The sequence below is a fragment of the Haliotis asinina genome, chromosome 1 (genome assembly GCF_037392515.1).
Source record: "Haliotis asinina isolate JCU_RB_2024 chromosome 1, JCU_Hal_asi_v2, whole genome shotgun sequence".
In the NCBI taxonomy this organism is placed as follows: domain Eukaryota; kingdom Metazoa; phylum Mollusca; class Gastropoda; order Lepetellida; family Haliotidae; genus Haliotis; species Haliotis asinina.
The window spans coordinates 102,815,186-102,833,171 of NC_090280.1; the positions used below are offsets into that span (position 1 = coordinate 102,815,186).

Sequence of the window (17,986 nt, forward strand, 5' to 3'; positions counted from 1 at the left end):
TCGACATCCATAATAATCTGAAATGTTTTATGACGCCTTTACAACATGTGTTTTGAGGATAATCTACTCAAAGATAACCCGGAAGTATTAGCAGACGACCCGAAATGTTTACGATTAGCCCATAATCAACTTGTTCAAAGTCCGAGGATGTTGATGTAGCTAAATACACTTCAAGCACCGACAATGTCAGCGTTCCTCTCGGTGACGGTTTCCATCGGCTTCCTCGTCGCCATCATCTACGCTGCCATCAAGCTGGCCCAGAACATTCTCAGCTTCAGGAGATACGCCGCAGCTGTCAACAAGTTTCCTCAGGATGAGAAAAATCCGATATGGGGGCATCTTGGACGGGTAAATGGATTTCTTAAATCATGATCAAGAAGTTAATTTAAATTAATGGAGTGATACGTAGACTGCTTAAATATTTTGTCTGCATGGGGGCAAGAGTTCCTCCCGTTCCCCGACCCCAAATAATATTTTGTAATTGATATATATATATATATACCCAAATTAAGTACAATATATAGGTTTGAACACTTAGGGTTATCACTGTTAATCTGTGTGGGAGAAAGAACATGGGGGAACAGAAGGAATTCTTTCCATTCAGAGTTTGGCGTGCTGCTGTAGCCTAGTTTTTAAAGTCTTCGTTTGTCATCCCAAAGACCCAGGCTGGATTCGCTATATGGGTACAATGCTTGAAGCCCATTTCTAGTGTCCCCCACGGTGTTGTTGCTGGAATAAAACCAAACTCACCTGTTCTGATTTTGAGTGTTCATTGCTCTCAAACTGAAATCATACAGATTACTCTTGGGTATCACAGTATCTAGTCAGTGACATTATCTATACAGCATTTACAATCACGTCTGCCGTCTACTATGTAGTCAGTGAGCATTTAATTTGGGTAATACAGTCACCTACAGACTGGTCTAGAAGTTGCATGGTCAGTGAGCACTTTCTGCATCAACACACAACACGATTCCAGTATTTATTTAATGATACACTGGAGTGTTTTATATTAAAACCTTGTTTCCAGTTCCCTGGACCTAATGAAGAGGGCTTGAAGTTCCAGCGACAGATGACGACAAACTTTCCATATTGCTCATTGGCATGGCTTGGTCCATTTCTTTCTATGCTAGTGGTCAACCATCCGGATACTGTGAAAACCATCTTGAAAACATCAGGTTGGTTATCTCCATCTATGCACCAAGTCAAGATGTACATCCTGAAACAGGGTAAATGACACTGAAAGGTAGCCATCGAACACTCATCAAAATCTGCTGTCACAGACAGTTTCTTCTAACTGAGGCAAGGGAGTTAAGTGACTTTGAGAGTTCATTTCCCACACTGGGTGCAAATAGGCCTCTTATCATGCTTTGCCCTAAAACTCTAATACCAACTAACCAACCATAATTTCCTACAAGAACTTTTAGTCACAAATAACTCCTTTTCCTTGATCAATACAGATGACCCAGGTTTGGAAGTGCTGTATTTTACTTTGCAGAGTTGTATCTCTTAGTATGATGACAGGCTGTGTTGACTGTAAGTTTAAGATAAGAGATCTAGGAAGGGACAAGGGGATATGAACACTTCCATGAGCATGTAAAGGACAACACACAAATGGAACATCATTATGTTATCTTACAGTGCCATGACTAGCAGATATCGAACCTACATTAGACGATGATTTTGTGATGAAACACTTCATGTTCAAACCCACACAGTTGGCAGGATCAAAACACTGATGTGTACAATATCCATTTTGCAAGTATCATAATGCTAGGACATGCCATCTATACAATTTTACATACATTTGTGGTAATCAGCATAATACAGAGATTACTTCATTTTGTCTTAGGATATCAGTTTGAATAATTTGCCATGACAGATAATCTATGACCATATGAAGAAATGGGTCTTCTTTATCATGGCTGTACCAGTATATTTTAGTGAATTAAAGACTGAATATAAGGAATGGATGAATGTTTTGGCAAACATAATTCAAGTGAAAGAAGTTGGTGTTTTTTCAGTTAGTACATTTACAACAACCTGATGTTACATTTGACCACTTTTTAAATGGCATTGTGTAATCATATCTTTTGGCCATGGGAGCTGTGCCTATTACCACTTACCAGAGGGGTACAGAAAGACAGCAGTCTAGACTTTCATTTTTGTGGAAGTCATGGTTGCTGAGCGGGTTAGATGGCTGACTTTGTGTGTTGGCAATTAGGCGCCTGACTCTTGAGGGTGTGGGTTCAAATCCCGGATGGGACTCAACTCAAAAAAAGTACTAGAATTTGTACTTTACTAAGAAAGTGAAATCCCAGATGTGGCATATGTTACATCCTGAGATGATGTTCATTACCAAAGCCCATTTAAGTGATTAAAATCTATATGTGTACAATTCTTTCCATCGCTTTTTAAGATTTAGATACAATGTATTTCATGCTGGTCATTTATGTTATTTCTTAACCATATTTATCCTCATAACAACAGTTTCAATTTTCATTAAAAAATATGTTTTGCAATTCTGCTTGAACTTTTATGTTAACCACCAACCTTATCTTTTGAGAAGCATAGTCTGTGTATCAAATTTTGAAATATGGAAGACCTGGTCATGGGTGAGTAAAAGAAAGAATAATTTGAGCACAGCAAATTGCTGACTTTCTCTTGTGTAAATATTGCAGAGCCCAAAGCTGCACAGATCTACAACCTGATTCGTCCATGGGTTGGCGATGGTTTGCTGCTGAGCAAGGGAAGCAAGTGGGCAAGAAATAGACGCATGTTGACACCTGCCTTCCACTTTGACATCCTCAGACCCTACATCACCATCAAAAACAGAGCTGTGGACATCCTTCTGGTACTGAACTTGTTTTGTTGTTTGATTTTGTTATCAACAAAATACCAGCTTTATGGCAGCCTCTGAATAGTCAAGAAAGGACCAGAGAATTCAGTAGGGATTCTGTTACAGTGCAATGATTTGAATTCAGATGACAGGCTATCAGCCAAGTCAAAGAGACTTATCTGGCTGTTTGATGTGATCATATCTTTTTCTGGATACAACTTATTTACCATAATCTCACATTTATGGCAACATAGAACAAAGAGTTGGTAAGTGAGCAAATGAGTAAGTGAGGTTTTGTGCAGTCTTTAGCAATATACCAGCAATATCATGGAAGCAGACAACAGAAGATGGCTTCATATGTTGTACCCATATGGAGAATCAAATCCCAGTTTCTGTCATTACAAGCAAGTGCTTTACCCACAAGGTTATCCTTGTTACAACAACACATGGTCAATGCTGCATTAAATCACCCACTGTCCATTGAAGATTCTGGGCATTTTCACTCTGAAAGAATGTAATCTGGATCAGTGATTTACGATTTTCATACGTTGTTTTACCACTATTTCACTGGTTTGAGTGAATCTCACGGAGGCATCATCTGTTGGACAGAGCAAGATGGACAGGTTCTCACAGCAGGACAACTATTTTGAAGTATTCACCGAGGTCAGTCTGTTCACACTGGATGTCATCTTAAAATGTGCCTTCTCATATGACACGGACTGCCAGAACATCGGGTGAGTGTTTTTTTGTGTTTGGAACATCAGGTCAGTGCCTGGTATGTTTGAGGAGTGTCTTATGATATATTAATGGAGTGTGATGCACATTTTAGACAATTATCACCAACAGTTACACTGGAATTGACACAATGTCCAATTCCAATAAATACACACAAAACTTATTTTTATTAATATGAATTTATTTTATCAATTTTACAGAAATGACTTCAATTAAACATGTGTAACTTGTTAAAATATTGTTGGATTTGTCAGTAATAAGGAAAATCACAAGAAACTTTGCACGTTCGTACATGAGTGTGATCAACATTCCAAATGGCGCCAGCGAGAGCACCTGCTTAATCACACGCTAACTGGGGCTTTGATTTTACACCCTGAATGCAGGGTGGATCAAGGATTTTGGCTGCAAATAAATGATGTAGTCCAGATGTTGGGGATGGGCAATTCTCCTCAAGGAAATCTTTCCAGCACTCACACAGACACCCAAACAAACATGCATGTACGCAGTCACAGATTTGCCTCTGTGAGTGTATGAATTACATGAAGCTGCTTGTTGGCAGTTCAATGTTTGACACAAACTAGAATTGCCAACTGTTTCAACAGACTCAAAGTCATCTCAGATGTTCAATAAGAGGGGCATTCGAAAGTGACTAATATCAACTTATCAGCGGATCTCAGGGAAAGTAGTTACAGTAAAAAACTGTGCAATCGTCAAAAGTTAATGTCACATTTTGAAGTTTGTTGAATAAGAAAAATAAACAGGTTCTTAGGACTCAGTCAAATTACTGTAAATCCCGTAAACTGCAAGATAGGAATATATTATACCGGGGTACTGTGTTGGAAGGTACAGCATATGTATTATGTACCCATAGTATAAGTACAGCACTCAGAGTATACTTCAGCTAATACCATTTTCGATCAAACATACAGAGCCTGGTATTACAGTATCTACCAAAATGTGATATTTATTTCCCATATAGAGTTCTAATGCTTGATTTCCACTTCAGAACAAAACACCCCTATGTGAATGCTGTTAACACCCTCTCCCACCTGGCCACTGACAGATTCTTGTAAGTGACTTTTTCCTGGGTATCATGTATGTGTTCATTGTTGATAAAATGTAAGGTGTGAGACATTATATTTTCAACTTTTGTATTTAACAAGGTGTGTGCATCATCGTACATTAACGATTCACAGTTTGGTGAAACTGTTCATTATTTACTGCAGCACAGATGCGAGTTTAATGACTTGTTGAAGAGTTATGTTGAGGTGCATCAGCTTGTGTGAGAACTTCCCGAAAGATACAGGTCTTAAGATAAGTGATGACAAGACTAGGTATATAATCATGAGAAAATGTTTTGCAAACCATCTATAAGAAATATGTGCAACATCTATGTCAACAAAGAAGGCAGCACACAGTTTTGGCCTGTTGTCACTTGAGAACCAGTAGATTCTGGTTTGTCACTTCCGGCATGGTTGTAAACCTGATCATATGAGATACAGGTGATATGTGCATGAGGCAGAAAAATTGTTAACGGATGATTTAGGGTTATGACATGCAGGAGAAAAATGTTCCTATGGTGATTTCAGGTTAGAAATGTTCAGCAGTGTTTGTTGGCTGTAAGTGATGACCAAATGGATCTAGTGGTCAGATTTCATGTGTACCTCCATGGTGTGAACTGTTGCTCGTAACATCACATATGGAGTAACTGGATGAGGCATGTTATGTACAGACTGCTGTCAGACAGCTGGAATATTGTTGAGTGCTCTGTTAAACACTGTCTGTGAATCAAATTTATGACATAAAAATACCCAATGTGGGCATGGTGGGCAAGCTACCTAAGGTTCCAGGTGAGTGATCCATCAAGAGTGGAGGTACCAGGATCGAGCCCACCTGTGACCAGGAGTAAACACCTTGGAGTCAACTTTGTGTGCAAGCTCTATTCGTGTTGTCACAATCCATAGTGTACAACCCTGTGCACTTTAAAGAACCAATAAATCCATTGATAAATTACCGGATGGTGGCCACATGAACATGTGCAAACACCCAGCTGCGGCTTCATCAATGTGCCATAAGCATGGACACTGTGTGACATGAACATGTGCAAACACCCAGCTGCGGCTTCATCAATGTGCCATAAGCATGGACACTGTGTGACATGAACATGTGCAAACACCCAGCTGCGGGTTCATCAATGTGCCATAAGCATGGACACTGTGCGACATGAACATGTGCAAACACCAAGCTGCGGGTTCATCAATGTGCCATAAGCATGGACACTGTGCGACATGAACATGTGCAAACACCCAGCTGCGGGTTCATCAATGTGCCATAAGCATGGACACTGTGCGACATGAACATGTGCAAACACCCAGCTGCGGGTTCATCAATGTGCCATAAGCATGGACACTGTGCGACATGAACATGTGCAAACACCCAGCTGCGGGTTCATCAATGTGCCATAAGCATGGACACTGTGTGACATGAACATGTGCAAACACCCAGCTGCGGGTTCATCAGTGTGCCGTAAGCATGGACACTGTGTGACATGAACATGTGCAAACACCCAGCTGCGGGTTCATCAGTGTGCCGTAAGCATGGACACTGTGTGAGATGAACATGTGCAAACACCCAGCTGCGGGTTCATCAGTGTGACGTAAGCATGGACACTGTGTGACATGAACATGTGCAAACACCCAGCTGCAGGTTCATCAGTGTGCCGTAAGCATGGACACTGTGTGACATGAACATGTGCAAACACCCAGCTGCGGGTTCATCAATGTGCCATAAGCATGGACACTGTGTGACATGAACATGTGCAAACACCCAGCTGCGGGTTCATCAGTGTGCCGTAAGCATGGACATTTTGTGACATGAACATGTGCAAACACCCAGCTGCGGGTTCATCAATGTGCCATAAGCATGGACACTGTGTGACATGAACATGTGTAAACACCCAACTGCAGGTACATCAATGTGCAGAAAGCATGGTCAGTGTGTGACTACGTGTCCCAGTCTATCCAGCTGTGAATGGGTACCTCGAAATGATGGAAAATCACAGTAACTCGGAGTGCCTAGTTGTATGATCCGTAGAGAATTAAGATTGATAATACTGGCAATATGATGCAGTTGCAATTGACATCCAGTGATCGAGGGGAAAAACAAAGGAGCGCTCTGAGCATGCATGTGGGATGGACTATAGTACTATATAAATGTCCTATATATAACAGTATACATCACTTTTATGTGGAGCGAAAACAAGCCACTATTTACATAACACAGTGTTGTTTCAGCAAGCCATGGCTACACAACAAATGGGTGTATATGCTGACTCCGAGCGGACGCCAGTTCCAGAAGTGCTGCGATCTGGTTCACAGTGTGGCAGAGGACATCATAGAGAACAGAAGAAGAGCATTGGTACCTTTGTTTTCTTGACTTACAAACACAGCCTTTCATTATCAAGCGCTAGTGTTGCTTGAAAAGTATATGTCAATGTATTTGAATATTCTTATGTCTGTTACATCATGTTGAATTGAATTGCATCTAGATACATGTCTTGACTATGTGCATGCCATGACTAGATACATGCCTTGATTATATGAGTAGTATAGGGAATGACAGTCCGAAAACACTTTTCAAAAACCCCTCTACAAAGCCTCATTTACTAAATGAGGCTTTGGTGGGACCCTTAGCTCTTGATACTATTGCCCCTACTACAAAGCCACGCCATCACGTTTACCGTGACTTGGCAGGCGGTAACACTGTGCCGTACGGTACGATCAATAATTCTTCTCTTACAAACCCCCTACCCGGCCCATCCCTCAAGTAGTACAAGTTAGGTTCGTCGGCTTTCATATCCACTTTATCTATGTTGTAAGTTTTGACTGACCATATAGGATCGGTGGCTCGCTTACGGCTATCGCCCTCGTGTTCCCCCGGCTGGTATAGATACCTCACTAGGGCCCTATCCGGTATCTGTTTCTCCTTCCCACGCAATGGAGCGGCCGACTCTGCAACTATTGATTTTAGTTTGATAGCGTCTGCCGGTTTCTTACCGGTGAGACGGGTGACTTCATGGTTGATTGCCGACACCACCTTGGGTAACCTCGTGACCCATTCAGTCGATCGTTTTCCAGGGGTGGTCATCTCCCTAGCATACTGATAGCCGAACAAGCGCTCAGCCAAAGTCCTATTAAATCTCTCAACTATGGCTTGGCTGCGATGGGCTCCGGCCGTGCCACGCCTGACCTTTGTATCGTGTTTGGCTAGCAGTTGTGACACGGCACCCATGAACTCCCGTCCGGGGTCAACTTGCAGCTCTGTTGGCCACGTCAGTGGGCTGCGTTTGTATATACGTTCAAATCCTCTGGCTACCTGGGCCGAATCTTTCGTGGTCAAGGGTTCGGCTTCCTTGTAACGACTGGCTACATCCACTACGGTTAAGGCATACTTGTACCTCTTATCGTGGGGTAGGAACAGTAGGTCTGCCTGGTGAATGCTATTAGGTATGTTAATACCGAACCTCCTTCTAGGCACGTAGCGTGGTGCCGGCAAATAGATCTGCCACAGGGCTTGTTTTTCAAGCCACGCTTTGGCTTCCTCCGGGGGTACTCGCGCTAGTTTAGCTAGCTTATCTACTGCGCTAGCTCCTTTCCAGTACCCACGCGGGCTGTAGTAAATAGCCTCAAATTTTTTCATGTCCATACGCGTATGTGTTTATACCATCAATAGCTATCCAACGTTTCGTGTCCATAGGCGATAGGGACGTCTTGTTTATAGTCAGTCCGTATATCTTATGTCCATCACTTCTAAGTGTGTTCATTTTATGTCTAAAGGTACGGGTCTTGAACAGGGCTTCCTTGAATCTGGCGTGTTTGATGTGTTGTTTCACCACATACTTCTTAACCCCCTTAGCCTTCCGGATCTCGCTATTGTCGGCTTTCAGTATGGAGTACATCTTAGGCCTCAAACCTATGTACTCGGCTATGGGCGTGCCAGCACACTCGTCCTTCATCTTACCTAGGACCTTTTTATTTACCGTACTGTGCATGGCATGGGTCTTAGGGTAGTCGCTGGTGTCGTATAAATCGATGTGTTTTTTCATGTCCTCGTACACGTCCTCGGTTCGAATCTCCATCAGCAGGGAATCCGTGTCAGTGTACAGCACTTCGCACCTGTCGCCGTACTGTTTCTTGAGCTCGTTGTAGTAAAAGTCGTACATCAGGTGTTTGGATAAATCGAGGATGCTCATCCCCACGTAAACAGGTCGGTTGAATTTTATGTGGCTTTTCTTCATGTGTAGGGCAGCCAGGTCGTCTGTGAATATCTTGCTACGGGTTGAATGCCGGACTGGCTATCAATTTCCTGAGCTTGTCTTCCTCACTAGATCTAACCAGCTTCACGGTCACGCGTTTCCTCAGGTTCTCCATAGTCTTACCAAACACCGAGTTGTTCATGAGCTTGTAGAGATTTTTCTCGAAATCACTGGTGGCTTTTTTTCGTAGGTCTGTGTTCATTCTGATGTAGGGCTCCATCCATGGGCTCTGGTCAAACATGAGCACCCTGTGTATTTTGGCCAGCCTCATACCCAACGACAGGTACAGCTGTAGGTTGCGATAGTGAACGATGTACTTGGTCTTATTCATTAAGTTAGGCACGAGTTTTTCAACGTCTGTCACACGCCCACCTGACAAGTTATGTTGGTACTCAGACATCCAGTCTGGGTTAACCCTCATACGTTCGGGTGCAAGGGGGTAGCTGTTGTGCGATGCGTGTAATGCCTTGGGATACTCTAAGTCAACTTCGAGGATATACCCTTTGTTCGAATCTGGTGCAACCTCCATAACATCAACGTGGGGTACCCATTCGAATCCCCCTGTAGGTAGATACTGGCTCATGGCCCAGCCGTACAGGTTGTTTGCGTCGAGGTATAGAATGTGATTGGTTGGTTTGTTAGGATCGTAACCTTTCACGTATTGATTATTTGCTTTAGCGTATCGTTTGGATGCCATGGAAATCCCACCTCGCAAGCCTTTCTCAATGAATAGGTGCATGTCGTAATCTGTGAGCAATTCCAAATTAACTCCGGTCTTTCTAAGCAAGGCGTCCCACGACAGACCTGGGCTGGTGTAATACCATGCGGGGTCGAGTTTATACTGCTTTAAACAGGTCCGCCTGAACGTTTCAAACACGTCGGCTAACAGCAGTACATCTGTCCTCAAGTACAGGTCGTGATAATCGCCCAGGTTCTTACAACCCAGTTTATTCCATACGTTAGTCGCGTGCGAGTAATCATCTCGTGAGACGGACGCCTCATTCAGCTTGCTATAAAAGCAGTCGATAGGAGGTAGTCTGGTCTCGGTGAACTTGACCCAACTATCCATGTACTCATATGGGTACACACCCTTCCTCATAAGCAGGGGTCTAGTCTCGGCGTCTGTGTATCGATCGGTGATAGGGAAGGTATTGTTAGCCTTGACCAGACTGTCGAGTGACGACAGGAGGAATTGAAACGAGTCAATGAACCTAAGTCCGTTTAAGCTGAAGGAGATGTATCTCTCCATGTTGTTGGGGATGCACGATATATTACCATCGATTTTCGCGATGGCCTGCATGATCAAGTGTGAGTCGTACCCTCTCAAGTTGTGAAAGACAACGGGAATGTTTATTGTCTTAGGGTTGATTTTAAGCTTGAGGTTGCACGCGTTGTGAGCGGCGCCTCTATACTTACCAGTTATGTGACAGTGATCTCTCACCGAATCACCATTAAGCGGTGAGTCACACACGTGACACTTAGTGCTACTAGCGTGAGCTAGCCTGTCGGCTCGGGTCATACGCATGGGAGCGATTTTATACAATGCATTCCTAATAATTTTTTCTTCCTCCTGCAAACACTTTAGAAACCTTTCAGCCGCGTCAGGACCCCTATACACTACCGGAGCTTTCGTTTCCCCGTCACAACGGACGACGATGTATCCAAAACCGCAGGCTATATGCTCTTGTGTCTTGTGGGTGAAACTCCCACTGGGGGATGATTCCCCTACCACCAAGGCTTCGAAGTCGGCGTATATGATATAAGGCACAGACATTTGATTCTTGTGATTGTCGAATTTTAGGATATTTTCGCCTTCCTTAGGCATGTCGACTCGTATGGCCGTCTGCCCCACACCTTGGCAATCCTCCCGGTGGGATTCTAATAAATCGGCCCGACTGAAACCGTGTAGGCATCGTACACAAAAGTGTTTTTCCCCAACGTGTTTCGACTGGTCGTGCAACAACCGGCTGAGATTTTTTATCCACGTGTAGTGATACGTTTCACCTCGCTTGATCATGAATAAATTAATAACTTGGCGATCCTTCACCGGGCTGACCCTGTGTACTATTGTTGTGTTACCTTCGTGTCCAAAGACATTTATAGCCAGATTATTCTGTTTTTCTACTTTAGTGATCTGGGATATGGGGGTGGGTTCATCTATACCATCCCAATTAAGCCCATCGTCTTGTGGATAATTAGAAGGCCTGTTCGGATTAGTGGCAGCTGGAAATAAGGCTGACCTGATAGCTAACCTCAGGCAATCGTTTCCTCTATTCTTAACGTTTACTATGGCTTGTTTGTTCTTATAGTAGGGAGGCAAGGCTAGGTATGACCCACCTCTGAACGGCACGTAGTTAGCTATGTCTAGATAGACGTTATCGATTTTATCTACAGCCCACCCGGACCCCATGTGCGTGTAGCGTTCTAGGTATTCTCGTATCTGCTGAAAACTATTATCGATTGATGCGTCAATGGTCTCTGTATGTGTGACGACCTCTTGTTTGCCTCGGAAGTAAGGTTGAACATACTCAGTGACCCCTGTGGTGCCCTCCTTATCGAGCGACATTTTCACCGTGATCTGAAACTTGATACTTCCTAGGTTATTTAGTTCCTGGTTGACCTTATCAGCTATCAGAGGCTTGATATCTGTAATGTCTATGTTTCTATCGACGAGCATGCGCCAACCTCTCAAATAGTTGCCTACAGCGCGCTCAGTGCGAACGAACTGCAGGTCAACAGCTCTATTCTGTTGTAATAATTCTACGAGCTGTGGTTTCCTCATACGGGAATACCCGCCTAAACCCAAATCGTGTGCCTCGGTTTTCAGTTGTTTTACAGTGGGTACGGGGGCATGTGATAACAATGCGGTTAACCCGGCTCTCCCCAGGTTTGAATAACCTGTGTGTCCAAGCTGTTTTGCTTGAGCTTTTAATTGTTTTACCGTAGGAGGGACTTCTAAACCTAGTAATCTCAACAATGCTGGCTTCCGCATTCTAGAATACCCGATAACACCTCTCTGTTTTGCGACCCTCTTGAGCTCGCGCACAGTAGACATCGTGTGTACACCTAAGAGAACTAATGTCTAATTGGTTCACAGTAAGGGGAGGTAACTCTTAAGTGGCTATCTTGAGCAGTCGCCTACGTTCTTTTATGTAGCCTTTTTTATTCTCGTATATGAGTTGATGTCTGACTACGTTCGCTCCGTGAGCTTTACATAAACAGTAGTGTCCTTTAACCCCGATACCACACACAGAACACGTGTAGTTAGGACTTCCCATATGGAAACAACAGAACCCCTGATTCCTGCATTTCCTACCACAGGCCTCGGTCTTCCCCATAAGTATATATTCACATCGGTATGGAGCGGGTCTCATGTTTACTTATATAGGTATTTTAGTTTAATTGCTTAGCAACCAACGCAGTAGCTGCTATACCCAACACTATGAAGCCCAGTTCACGATTCATTTGCCCCTTGGATGGTGTGTAGTACTGAGCGAGTGTGGGTTTATTGAGCGGTTCCAATTGTTTACCAGTTAGTAGATAGTATTCTTTCATTGCTTCATCAACATCGTTGAATGTTTGAACGGCATGGTTTTCACGCGTGAGTTGTTCGTTAATAAAATCGATCCTCTGGAGGCGTTTTTTAGCGTACTCGGCCTGTGCTCTTTGTAATTTCTCAGTAGCGAGATCGTGTCGCTTCCTTTCTTCCTGTATTTCAGCCGCGTGATCATCTCGTAGTTTCGAGAAGAGGAAATTACTCCCGGAAAATGCCAGGGCATTCACTAACGCCCCACCGACCATCATAGCTATCGTGGCCATCCCTATATTTATTTCATTATATTATCAGGTATTATTCCTTGTTTTACTAGGATGTCTTTTGTGGCCATCGCCATACCAAGGTTCATTATGAGCATACCCATATCCTGCAGGTTGAAATCTAGCTTGATAGTTGGTTGTTTAAGCACCATTTTAGTTAACCGAGCGTACCCTACTGCTAGACTAGCTACCACTGTGGCGTGGTATGCGTCGTTGACGAACGTTTTCCCCTCAGACATTATGTATATGATATAAAATATTTTAAATTATAACATGATATGCGGGTCTACCATGGGGGATACCCCCACACCCCCACTGTTGTGGGTGGGGGGTGGTGGCTCACTGTGGGAGGGTACCCCCACGTATAACCATGTTATAACCACGGCAGCAGTTACACCTACAGCCAACAACAATCGGGGGTTGGTCACTTTATGTTGGTTACACCACCGTTTTTTACCGGCAGCTACTCTCTTAGGATTCTTCTGTCTGGTTACTGTTGAAGTGGTCTCCACTGTTGGGGGTATCACCTCGGGACTCACTGGTTCCGTCACCTCGGGACTCACTGGGGTTTCCTGTGCAGCATCCATCTATACTATTATTATTATTCTTTCTCTCAAATTGACAATGTTTTGCCGTGATAATCGCCGCCGTCACTGGAGCCAACAACATACCATATTTGTGGTACAGCCCGCAGCTGATAGAGCTCACGGCGTGTTCGATAAAAGGGTCTTTCTCGAGGTCCTCCCACAGGTAAAGTCGGCGCTCTGGTGGAATGGGAAGGAAGTGTGATACAATACCGGTGTATATCTGGGTCATAGCCGATCCTATTGTCTTTGTCATTTCTGCTCCGAGCCGGGACTCGTATCTAGCGTACAGCTTATCGATTTCTTCGGCTGACATTTTGTGAATTTTATCCGGGGTGTAGTCTCCAAAGTAATGTTTGGCTTTGCCACCAACAGCCAACGCCACCAGTTTCTCTCGCTTGTCATCAGTGGGGCCTGCGGGCGACAATTGTTCGAGTAATTCCTCACACTCCATCTTATAATATAACAAGTAAGATTTAGTTTTAACTATATAATACCCGATACAAACAAAACACAGAGAAATGAAGGTTAAGTTGCACACGACAAATACTTCAAATATCATAGCTATGCTTAGCATTTGCTTAGCTTTGCTTAGCTTTGCTTAGCTTTAGCTTAGCTTTGCTTAGCTTTAGCTTAGCTTTGCTTAGCTTTAGCATACTATATATGCTACTGGTTGGTCGGTCTTTAGTACGAGCTTAGCGTGTTTAGTTTCAGCGAGCTGTTTCTTCACCCGTTCCCGTTCTAATTTACTCATCACATCGTTCTCTCTCAAACACTCCTCGAACGAATCCCTGTCCTTGCAGTGAAATAAGGCCACCCATCGCGTCTGCTCCCTGAGGTCTTTCAACACCGAGTTGAACTTCTGCGTTAGCACCCAGACGCTGTGATTTGCATGCCGGCCGGAGAAGGCCAGGTACGATAGCATGTCTCTCTTTTTTGTTATCTCGCGATTAGCGCTGCAGTCGTCCAGTATAAACAGCGTCGGTTCCCCTTTAAATTTCTCGTGAAGAGCTTTCAACCAGTCCTGCAGGCGTGTTCCAGGGTTGATTTTGTGTACGTCCGGGTCCGTCATCACCCAAGGTCGCGCGTACGTTTTATTCATGCCCAGAGTAGGGCACATGATAACGATGTTATCGAACACATCCTTGTAGTAACCCTCCAACATATCCAACACGAAAACGGTCTTCCCACAGCCAGTCTGCCCGCATATGATAGCGCAGTGTGGGTCAGTGGGTAACCCCAGGGGGGTGTGGGGCAGTTTATTGTTGGGGGGTGTGGGGGGGTACCCCCCATCAGTAGATGGCTTGCACAAATCTCCCATTGTCTATATTAAGTTGCGCGTCCATAATTACGTACAAATATAATTTCAACTTACCAGCGGTTTGGGCCTTCTTATTAATCTGGATGGTTATCCCTTCGCTGCCGTTATCTATACGACGCCCGCTACCGTGCAGTTTATCATCATCCGTGGATCGCATGTCCAACCATAGGGCGTACTTGGTGGTCAGGTATTCACCGATCTGCACGGAGCCGAGGTCCAGGTCCTTTGTTATGTAATCCCCCACTGGTAGCTTTTTTATCTCATCCCACTGCTGGTGTGGTCTCATGCCATGACTAAACAGCTGGTTGGGCACGCCCTCGATGGTCACTTCCACCTTTTCAATCTCGGGGTTGAAAAACTTCTCGCTGTCCCTCCGGAATGGATCGTAATCCTCCACGGGGACGACCAGGATACCTTTCATCGATCGCGCCGGCACGTTCAGGTTGATATTCCACACAGTGTCGCTCTTATCACGCACGACTGATCTATGCCTCAGTACGCGATCGTACAGGATAGCCATCTTCCCAGAGTACTGGCTTCGAACCTGCCTGGCCAGCTCCGGGCTAGTGACCATGTCGAACTCCAGAGAGATGTTGTCTATGGAATAACTGGCCTCATCACCGTTCGGCGTACGCACTACTTTGCTATAGTCGTTAAACGTGAGCTCGTATTCTAGCCTATCACCCAGCGCGGCGCGTGTCCCGTGAGCAACTCGAAGTCGAGCGGCACGCAGAATCGATTCCCGTATGCTAGAGCGATGGCCTTTTCACCGTCCGATAGCTTGTCTAGCTGGTCTGTCGTGAAGACGTATCCTATGCGCGCCCGGGTTGATTTGCTGATACCCTGGTACACATCATTGACTCGTTCTCTCTCACTTTTCCAGAGATCCTTGTAGCAGTGAAACACGTCGCTGTTGTCGATGCTCAGTACCTCGTTACCGCTGATCTTGACGGTCGTTTTCTTGATGATAGCTCGACCCACGTTCCGCACTAGCTCGCGTTTGTCGTTGTCGGAGGCCAACGTGATATTGAACGCCAGTCGAACAGTGCCTGGTACAATGAGGTCATTCTCACCAAGGTTTGGAAATCTAACCAGCAGAGTTTGATTCTGGTCTATCTTGCTGGGATTGTTGGTGATGGTCACCGACTGTCGCACGGCTCTGGCACCTAATGGCTCTCTCAATTTTCTGAAAGGATCTAATTTTCTACCGTACATTGTTATATAAAAGAAATATATTTTTAATACTAATGGATGAAGACATACCTATGGATGAGATGCCGGGCGCTAGTGCCCAGGCATTCGATGATGAGCAGGAGACCTCATTTACTAGTTCACCATTGAACCAAGAACTCTTGGAAACAACGGTAAATGATTATTTCGAAAGTTTAAGAAGAGATAAAAACTACGTTGAACCACAGGGTCGATACCATAAGGATTTTTTTATTGATACAAAGGGTGTTCTACGCCTTAAGTCTGACCCAGGGGTTGACCTCTTTAACAAGAGCAATAAAAAACCACTGGCCTTGTCAACTCTAGCCAGCCGCTATGGTGTTGAATTTATCCGTAAAAATCTAAACATGAATGATTACGGTGGTGCAATACCTAAGGCCGTTAAAGAAGATCTGCAAGCTACCAGATCCCACCTCACCACTAGAGATGAAATGACACCACAGCGTGCTACAGAAGCCTCAGACAGCATAGAAAAACTGTTGAGCACCTACTGGGACAAACCGTTACCGGGGTTTGACTTTCCGGTAAGGGAACTGCGCGGCTTAGACGAAGCCGTGAAACGCGTGCGTGGAGAACTCGTGAACAACATGGGGAAACTGAACGAAATCGACGAGCACATCGCTAGGGAAAAAACCAAACTCAACGAAACTGAAAACGATGATATGAAGCGCCGTATCAATGAACGACTACGCGATTTAGAAGACGAGAGACGTACACGATTGGAATCCGCTTCCTTGAATCGTGAACAGCTTCGATCCCAGATCAGTCGTATTCGTGAAACAATCGATAGAATACTGAACGAGGATACAACTTTAGCCAACAGGATTCGGATATTGTTCCGGGAGCAAGGGATCACCATCGCCAGCATTCTGACTGCATTGGGTTTCATTATATCAACCCTGGTGGTGTCACTGACGGGGGGAACCCCTGTGGGGCCTGCCGGTGGGGGAGTTACCCCCACACCCCCTGGCGGTGGGGGTGTTAAAGACTGGATTAAAAAACTCGGGGAAGGCCTAGCTAAACTGGCTGGTAAAGCCGCCGAAGCCCTTCCCGGCATACTGGGTAGCATCGTCTCGTGGTTGTTGAGCGCTCTGTCTAAAACTGCCATGTGGCTCAGTCAAAACCTGTGGGCAGCCATCGTCGCCGTGGCGGGTCTGGTGTACGTAGCGGCTAAGAAATCTTTAACCAAATAAGCCCCAAAGCTACCCCACCAACCACTAGGGCTGTTTTATTATCAATATGCTGCTGTACCCCCACATGCACATGAGGGTGTGTGGGGGACACATGAACTTTAGGCTCCGGGGGTGGCGCCACTATACCCTTTTCACGTGGTGGGATGTGTGGGATATAGGGGGTGTTAATATCGGGGTTGATACCCAACTTTTGGTCCGCCGTGGCTATGACTATTTTGTTGTTATAACCCACCACTTTTTTTATTCTCAGTTGCATATCACTCGGGGCCATGTACAACCCCACGCCGAACACGTAATTGACTTTCGATCTGGCGTATTCTAACACGTTTTGGTAACGGTCGATAGCCCTCGGGAGATCAACTGGAGAATTGATAGCATCCTCAACGTTGGAAACGAATTGTGTCTGAGCGTCGTAAGCAGTTCCCTTACCGAGGATGTTAGAACGCGTCATCGACTGCGCACCCAACAGCGCCCACACGTACGTTCGAATCGAGTCGTTCAAGCGTATTGTACCAGCACGAGTGAATCCTTTCGATGTTTTTGAGATCATTTTAGTCCAGGCTGTGGCTGCATCAGGACTGGTTTGCTTTATACAGCTGACATGGATCTTTTCATTCGTTGTGGGGCCTGTAAATGTATGCCGGTTTGGGTTGTATGAACCATCTTTAGAACCGGCATAATATTTTCCGGACCTGTAGAAGTACACGAGAACTATACCGAGACCATGGTTCACACCAGGAAGGCGAAAGTCTTTATTCGTTGGAATCTCAAACTCCCCACAAACACGTTCATAAGCGCGTCTATCATAGGGGTTATTCGTCATACTCCACGCTTTATCTTGGGGAAGAGGAGCACTTATTTCCTTCAATATTCGTCTCGTTTGATAATAAATATGAAACAAAATAACCGCCTTACTCAGTTCGTCTATACCGTAGTCTGGTTTCACACCCGACC

At 44.8% G+C, this 17,986-nt stretch overlaps 1 protein-coding gene across 1 annotated transcript in view; it reads left to right on the forward strand.

The window, feature by feature from the left end:
* The first annotated feature begins 69 nt into the window (after window positions 1–69).
* The window catches only part of LOC137257357 (cytochrome P450 4F4-like), a 28,871-nt gene continuing 10,954 nt past the window's right edge, over window positions 70–17,986 (forward strand). Inside the window, exons 1-6 of the mRNA XM_067794686.1 lie at window positions 70–348; window positions 1,031–1,178; window positions 2,682–2,854; window positions 3,449–3,573; window positions 4,581–4,643; window positions 6,868–6,991. Coding sequence (XP_067650787.1) covers window positions 184–348; window positions 1,031–1,178; window positions 2,682–2,854; window positions 3,449–3,573; window positions 4,581–4,643; window positions 6,868–6,991 — 798 coding nt within the window. The 5' untranslated portion in view covers window positions 70–183. The remainder of the gene's footprint in view (window positions 349–1,030; window positions 1,179–2,681; window positions 2,855–3,448; window positions 3,574–4,580; window positions 4,644–6,867; window positions 6,992–17,986) is intronic.